Below are 8,350 nucleotides of genomic sequence, written 5' to 3'. Positions count from 1 at the left end.
CGGTATACAATAAATCAGATAATGAATCAAAAAAAGAAAAATGGTACCTCCCCAACAACTATATCACATATTTTAGCACTGAATATCATTTTAATGTCTTCAATGACATCACTGTGACGATGGCACAATGACCACATCTAGTTTTACTTTTACAAACCTTAACTGATTGCTTAGAGTAACTCAACTAACTGTTCTCTTATCTATTTAAGAACTTACCATCCTGAAGCCAATTTTTCTTGGGCCCAATACCATGGAATTAATTGATATGTGAACCAGTTTTACAACAATGTCTGGGCTCTGTAATATCCCTCTGATTGGGAGATCAAGCAAAGCTAGCCGATACTGAATTCTATTTATTACAAACAGCACATTTCCTGGTAGTTTTTCATTTCATTTTGTGTAAAAATCCCCTTGTAATTGCTGTCATTCTCTTTATGTTTTCCCCTAATTATTCTGACTAAATTCTCAATTATTCAGGGACTGTATAATCTGTAGATTTTCCAAATCCTCTTTTTAATTCTTTTACTGTGTACATTCTTAACCATTTAAATGTCTCCTATTTTTATAATTCACCAGGTGATAAGTGATGGTAGAGTGAGAAGCTCATACTAAAATAAGCAGTTTGTGGGGCACCTGGCTGGCTCAGTTGGTAGAGCATCTGACTCTCCGGGTTGTGAGCTTAACACCACTTTGGGCATGGATCCTACCTAAAATAGTAATAAAATAAGCAGTTTGTTATTTCTATTGAAATTCCTGGTAAAAGGTCTGATTCCAACGAATGCATAAAATGAAAGTTTTAATCATTTGTGGATCTTAATCTGTTCTCCAATACTGTTTATAAAGTTAGAACCCTACACTTTGTTTTTTTGTGTGTATCAAATTATTCACGTACACTTTTTTTTATGTAGTTGACATACAATGTTACATTAGTTTCAAGTGTACAACATAGTGATTTGACAACTCTATACATGCTTGCCCTGCTAAATATAGTCACCATCTGTCACCAAGTAACATTATTACAAAATCACCATATTACCTATGCTGTACTTTTCATCTTAGTGACTTATTTTATAATTGGAAGTTTGTACCTTTTTTTTTTTAAGAACCAAACAGTTTATTTATTTTTTATTTTTTATTTATTTATTTATTTTTTTAACGTTTATTTATTTTTGAGACAGAGACAGAGCATGAACGGGGGAGGGGCAGAGAGAGAGGGAGACACAGAATCGGAAGCAGGCTCCAGGCTCTGAGCCATCAGCCCAGAGCCCACGCGGGGCTCGAACTCACGGACCGTGAGATCGTGACCTGAGCTGAAGTCGGACGCCCAACCGACTGAGCCACCCAGGCGCCCCTAGAACCCAACAGTTTAGATATCATAATTTTACCAAGAGCAAAGCTGTAAGTGGGTTGTTTTATTTTATTTTGTTTTATTTTTTTTAAGGCCTAATGTCATCTCATTCCATACAACCCATTACTAAACTGCACATAGCTTGAGATAATGGAGGTTGGTGGTTTTGTTCACAAATTTGAAAGGGTTGAGTTCTTAAATAGAACAATCCTTGAATCTGTTTAGAAATTAAGCTAAAATGAGAAGTTAAAGACAAGTATCAAAATAAGCAATAGTTTGTAATCTATCAAAACACTCTTGGTTATGTTCTGAGCCCATGACTTCAGCAAAACCTTACCCTAAGGATATGGTGATGTGGGCAAAACGTATGCATTGGGATCCTGATCTTCATTTATGAGCTTCTCTCACTAACCTCATGCCTCCTTGACCCCAAGATATCTTTTATGTTGTCCTCTGACTCTGGAGAAACACTTACTGTCCTCAATCACATTATCTAACCATCTTCTGAATACTCAACTCTTCCTTCCACTCTACACAGGTCAGCATTTCTAGTCCCCTTTCCTGTTGAACTTTTCTAGTGACCAAAATAGTAAAATACATAGATTCATACTAAAGGATAGTTTTGTGACCTGTAAGCCTCCCCACCTCCTTTCCATTTTCCTTTTAAGACAATTTGCATTAAAAAGAAAAGCTCTATGGGGCATCTGGGTGGCTCAGTCTGTTAAGCATCTCAGGTCAAGAGCTTGGGTGGGTGGGGTTCCTGAGATGAGCCCCACATCCAATGGGGCTCTGTGCAGACGGCTGGAGGCTGGAGCCTGCTCACACTCTATCTCTTTCTCAAAAATAAACACTAAAAAAAAAAAAAAAAAAAAAAAAGTTAAAAAAGATCTACAAACCCAATGGAATTTCAAATTGGTTTAATTTCTGGAAATAGAACAAAGGACAGAATGTTCTGTCATGCATGTTTCTATAAATGAATAAACTCAAATGGTATTGGTAAGTAGAGGAACAATGTCAGAACATAATGTGGACGGACATTGGTTAGTCGGTTGACTCCTCTCACCAGGCAACAACCACCTGACATAAGGTATATGGACACAGTTGATGCGAGTCAAAAAACCTGTCACACCCTATATTCTTCCTCTTGGCACTGTTTGGCCACATGCTGTGTCCTGAAATGTTTATTACACCTTCAATCCATTTTTGTGCATTCTGCTTTCTCAGTAACTCTTCCTTTTTTTCTTCCATCACACTATCTTATTTACTGCAGTATTATTAGGACTAGCATCTTTTTTTTTTTTTAACTGCTGCTATCTTTATTGGTATTCTTAGTACTCTTGGTTACAAAGTTACATAAGTTTTAATTGTCCACCCAAACTAATTTTCCCTGAAGTTCGCCATTTTTAGTGCAAAATATTACAGACTGGGAAGGTTTTCACAAGTACCTCTTTCATCTGATTGCAAGAACACTGGTAAAGCACTTTAAAAAAGTGTGGGGAAGATTTACCTCCACCCCACCTTCCTTTTTGTGCAGGGGGCAGCATGAACAAAGGAGGAATTTTTTTCCTTCCTTACAGCTTTCTGCATTTGTTGGAAGTTAAAAAGCTACCCAATCAACTAAAAAATTCATCAGGCTTTATTCCAAGTTATTATAAATAATGAAATTAATCATCAAAGCGCCCAGAGGAGCACAATTCCAATGTTACTGGTCATGTCTTAGTTTTTATTACAATTTTGTGCTTAGGTAGATCCAGATTTTTTGTTTCAAATGTCTCATCCTACATGCATATGCAAAGTTTTGAGGAATAGTCTCATTATATCATCTTCCTCTTTACATCATATCTTTCTGTGAGGTCCTCATAATCTATGTGATAAGTAACATAGAGAGGAATTCTGCACTTGAGAGGAATTTTAAGGTTACAATTGACAAAAGGGCTGGCTTCTCATTCTTGCTTCAGCAGAGGTTAAGATTTAGCTGGATTGAATTCTTCCAGGTTAAATAATGTATGCAAATTACTGGTCTAGGTGATTTTATTCCCCTCTTGTATTCCAGTTGAGGGTAACATTTGCTTATTTATCATAGAACTTGTTAGATAGTTGGTGTTTATGAAATCATTAAATTAGTGAACACCTCATTGGATGCCTCTCTGATCTCAAGCACAAAGTACCTATAACCAAAATGGCAGGATGTATCTACTTTTGTTTGCTACTGCATTGAGAATTTTCTCCTGGAGGCTTCAGAAAGAATGCCACACTTGATTAGCCCTCTTAGGGAAACGAGTACACGGTATGTTTCACAAGTCCCTAGTAATTAGTAATTGTCAACCTTGAGATCCTATGTTGGCTCTTTGAGGCCTATGACTTATATCCCAATGGAACCTTCTTAAATTAAGAGGTTGTTTGGGGCTAGGAACTGAAATACTTGTGTTCAACTGTCAAGAACTGGCTATGTAACCATAGGCATCCTTCAGTAACAAAGTCTTTTTCCTACTATGTAAAGTGACCTGCCTTTCCTAACACTTACACCACCCCAAGTCTTTAGCCCGTTATCATTTATGTATTTTTCTTTCTGGTTCATCCTATGAACACATCTATTTGGAAGGAAAACTATGTTTTATTGGTTTGTATCCTAAGTGCTTCTCACAATGACTGTTACCTGGTATTCTCAATAAAATGTCCATTGGTCCAGTGAATGTAAATATTTGGAAAGTTTCACAGTGCTAAATAAATGTAAGCTGTCTCAAAAAAGCAGGTAGAACTTCACCGTTTCTTTCTCTTCTTAGGGCTGACAGTTCTTCCTGTGGCCCAAATGACCCTAGGCAATCAGTGCCAGTTCACACAGAGACTGAACAGTGCCTGGATATTGGAGCAGGTCACATTCTCATCCTTCTGGAAATGTTGTCACTCCAAAGGGCTTGGACTTCCTTTGGATCATCTGGTGTCCAGTCATACATCGCTCATCATACAAAGCCATGCTGATACTGCCAAACACCTGTAAAAAAAATCAAAATGTTGAATATTTATTCTGTGGTACATTTTATAGGTGTTCAAATGCTTCAGGTTTGCATAGCACTTTTCTGTAATTACAACAGCTAGGAATCACTAAGATCTTACTGTGTACCAGGCATTATATCCTTACATGTATTAACCACATGTATCACATGTGTCACATTTCTATGGAGCATGCATGATTGTTTTACATTTTGCATGAGAACACTGGAGAGGAACAGAAGTTAAGTATTTTGCCCAAGTTCACAGGGTTAAAGAGTGGTGGAGCCTAGGTACCAGCAGGATATGTCTGGTTCAAGTCCTAGCTTTTAATCCTATGCTATGCTGCCTCTCCACTAATTGCTTTAGTAGCTATATTTTTTTAATTACCATTCATTTTTCTTTTGGGAAACAGTTACAAGAATATTACAGCTTACTTTGCCTAAGTATGAAATCATTTCCACTTCTATGGTTACCCTAAGTTTTAATTGGTGTTCTTTGCATGCTTACACTGGTGATGAGAACTCTATAGTATACATAGATTTATAAAAGATATACTATATTTAAAAAAATGGAATTCGGGGAGAATGCTTTTGTTTGCCCAAACAGTAAAGGGATTGTTATAGGAAGTTAAAAAATTATAGAAATTAGAAATTTATTCAAAACCATACAATAAAATTCTAAATACATGTTCAACTTAAAATAAGCTGTTCACCCTAAAAAAAAAAAGGACCTAGATTAGATCTCCAGCTTAAATCAGGCCCAGCTTGCTATGACTGTTCCATTTATATAGACTGTTAACTATCAAAATGGTGACAACTATCACTACTGTTGCTTGCTATTCAAGGATCTTATAACGTCATGATTTTGTATGTTTCCCTTCATAACTGAAGATCTCATGTGTTAACGCTAAATTTTAGCAAATTAGTTATAATACTTTAGTACCTTAATATGCGATGAATAAAAGAGAAAACTTGGTTACAATGAACAAAAAACTATGTTAGACTATTTCAGAAGACCACTTTTTCACACCTGTTTTCTATTAGCATACAAGCTACCAGTATGAAGAAAAAAGCTACATCAAGCATAAATTACCCTTAAACTATATTCTGAAGGGGTTGTAACACTCTTAAGAATTGACAATATTAAAAAGGCAAAAAGCATTATAAGTCACAGTACACAAGACTTCTTACTTCATCTATAAAAATAGAATGAATGCCAATGTTTTATTTGCCACAGGGATAAGGAGGGAAACATCCGTGAAATAAATTTGATAACATGACTCACACTTCATTACAAATGATTTTCCTAAATTCACAACTTTCACATTTGGCTGAGCTAAAAAGAAAGGAAAAAAAAAAAAAAAAAAAAACCTCTAAAAAAAGGAAATTTCATTTGATGTAAGTAGGCCAGATCACATGATCTCTTTAGATGAGAGTTTAAATGAGTGCACTTCTCCAGCTGGGAAAATATTTTCCTTCATTTAGAGAGGCTAAATAATTTACCCCAAATGATGAATAAACCCTTGGGTCAGGTTCAGAAAAACCTTCTATCAGCCTGTTTAGTAAGAATCACACAAAACTTTATTATGTAACAAATATGAAATAAAACATTTCCTTGTTTAAGTCTTAAAAGATAAGAATTAAAAAATCCATACTAACTTCACCATCTTTAGATCTTTTCTCCTACATCTACCTTCTAGGTTTCTTGGGTATGCCACACAACTGTATACAGCCAATTTTACTCAATGGAGAAAAGTGTTCCAACTTTTTAGCACCCTATGGAAGTAGTAAGTGTAAGAACAGGGTTATTCAAACTGCTTCCTCTTTCTCCTCCCTCTCATTACCAGCAGCAAAGTTTATTTAAAAAACAATGAGGGAGAAGTACTGAAGCCTAGAGGCACCTAGGAAAGGAGGGAATTCAGAGAATGATAGAATATGGCTCTGGAGAGCTATTTAAGTCATACTGGAAATTTATGTACTCTAACAAAACCCTTTACTGTTCTCCCTGGCTACAGATTTAAATGTGAGGTGTCAGGGATGTGCATGGAGCCTTCATAAACTTATATTTTCTTCTGTGTTTTTGCTTTCTTCCCGTGTAACAAAAGAAATAGAAATACAAGTGCTTGGTACCACATGCTTTTAAGGCTCAACAAAGCCCATTGATAAACAAGCTGTTTCCAAAGTTGGGGGCCTCGGGATTTGCTTTTTAAATAAATATCGACAGAAGAATCTCGAAGAGAGGCAAGTCACTCTCCCTCCCCAGAAGCCAAGGGGGAAAAAGGAGACAGAAGGTATTGCCCCCTACTTGCACGTGGAATCTCCCTTTCTCCTCCGAACCCCCCTCCGCCTCTACCACGCGGGTCCTGCAGATTCGGGAGGTAGTTGGGAGAAAAGGCAACGATCAGTCCTCCATGGCAAAGTCTTTGGTCTTCTCCTCCTGGTCGCCTACTTTGTAGCGCAGCAGCACGCGCAGGAGACGGTGGTTATCCCGGGAGGGCAGCAGCGTGATCTCTCCGGAAATGTCCGTATCTTGTTCCACTTGCACAGGTTCGTTCAGGTAGAGGAGTGCCTGCTTCCAGTGCGTGACCGGATGAAAAGGCGAAGTGGACAGCACCAGCGGTTTCTCCGAGTCCCCTCCGGGGAAGGTCACCTGGAACCAGATGGCAAAGCCGTGCATGGGCGCCGAGCCGTAGCAACTGAAGCGGAAGCGTCCGCCCACCCCAGCCTCCAGCTCCTGCTCCAGGCCGGTGCGGGCCAGCTCCAGCTGAGCAAAGCGCTGCGGCCGGGCCAGTACATCCTCCCCAGACAAACCCTGCACCACGATCTCCGAGTGGCCCATAAGGCAGCGCGTGGCGAAGCTCTCCAGGCAGCTCATGTCCACACCATAGAGCTGCTTCACCTGGCTCCAGAAGCCTAGGCGCAACTCCAGCATCTGGTCGCTGATGGGCGCCACGAAGAGCTCGGCGGAAGCCGGCAGGAGAAGACCGCCCTCTTTCAGCCATTTGGTCCGCGCGTGGAGCACAGAGCTCAGCATGGACTCGTGCAAGAGTCCGTAGCCCATCCACTCGCTCACGATGGCATCCACCTGCTCCGGCAACTCCACCGTCTCCACTGGCCCCGGCAAGACGTGCACCCGGTCCTCCAGGCCGTTGAGCCGCACCACCTCCCGGGCCTGTTGCCAGATGGCGCTGGCCTCCACCGCGTACACGCGCCGGGCCCCGGCCTGCACACAGAAGATGCTAAGAATGCCAGTGCCCGCGCCCACGTCCAGCACAGTCTTGCCCCGCAGTGCTGACCAGTTCCGCAGGATGCCCAGGCGATAGGCATCCGTGCGGACGCGGTCCGCAATCATCTCCTCGTGGACGGATATGTCCGAGTAGCACTCGTAGTACAGCTGGTCCCGCTCCCGCCTAGCCCTCCGGGGTCGCGGCAGGGCCGCCTCCTGCTCTCCGCCATCTTCCTCCTCAGCTCCCTCCCCTCCTTCGCCGCCGCCCCCCGACTCAAGCTTTCTTTTCTTGGGCTGCGACATCTTGGCGGCTCCGACCGACTCCCAGCGGGCGTTGCGCCGCTCCTCGCGGTCTCCAGGAAGCGGGGGCTTCTGGGACTTGTAGTGCGCGCCCGCGCCTCCCACTTACTGGGGGTTCGCAGCACAGGTGCCAGCTAGAAGCCTCCGAGCTCTACTCAACTCTTTTAATTGCTCCTTGGAGGTACAGGAATCTCTTTCCCACCCACCATACCCAGATTTTACGAACCTGTACCTACGCCTCTTTTCCTTAGCTCAATTCCCTTTTGCTTTCACTCCCTTCCTGAAGCCCACACGCGCACAAGACTAAACATCCATGTTTGTCTTGTCTGCTCAACTTTGTCTTGTGTGCTCAAGTGTCTGATTTTATTCCACCGAATCATCCGGGCGACGCCCTTCAGATACTGCCACCTCACCTGGACCATTACTACTCTTAAAGTTCTCCAGGTGGATATTTAAAAATTGCACTCACGTTTTCTTTTCTGTTTT

The 8,350-nt window shown here is 41.2% G+C and overlaps 1 protein-coding gene across 1 annotated transcript; it reads right to left on the bottom strand.

Annotated features, from left to right (window-relative positions):
- Positions 1-2,637: 2,637 nt before the first annotated feature.
- PRMT6 (protein arginine methyltransferase 6) lies at positions 2,638-7,873 on the bottom strand. Its single transcript, XM_042953167.1, has 2 exons — positions 6,644-7,873; positions 2,638-4,340 (listed from the first exon to the last, which is right to left on the bottom strand). The coding sequence occupies exon 1, from the start codon at positions 7,865-7,867 to the stop codon at positions 6,740-6,742; it is 1,128 nt and encodes a 375-aa protein (XP_042809101.1). The 5' UTR covers positions 7,868-7,873; the 3' UTR covers positions 2,638-4,340; positions 6,644-6,739.
- Between the last annotated feature and the right edge of the window lie 477 nt (positions 7,874-8,350).

This window comes from Panthera leo, chromosome C1, assembly GCF_018350215.1.
Source record: "Panthera leo isolate Ple1 chromosome C1, P.leo_Ple1_pat1.1, whole genome shotgun sequence".
Classification (NCBI taxonomy): domain Eukaryota; kingdom Metazoa; phylum Chordata; class Mammalia; order Carnivora; family Felidae; genus Panthera; species Panthera leo.
This window is presented reverse-complemented; position numbering and strand designations above follow the sequence as displayed.

Bases quoted from the DNA above. Each gene is read 5' to 3' on its own strand.
- PRMT6 (XM_042953167.1), bottom strand. From the start codon at position 7,867: ATGTCGCAGCCCAAGAAAAGAAAGCTTGAGTCGGGGGGCGGCGGCGAA.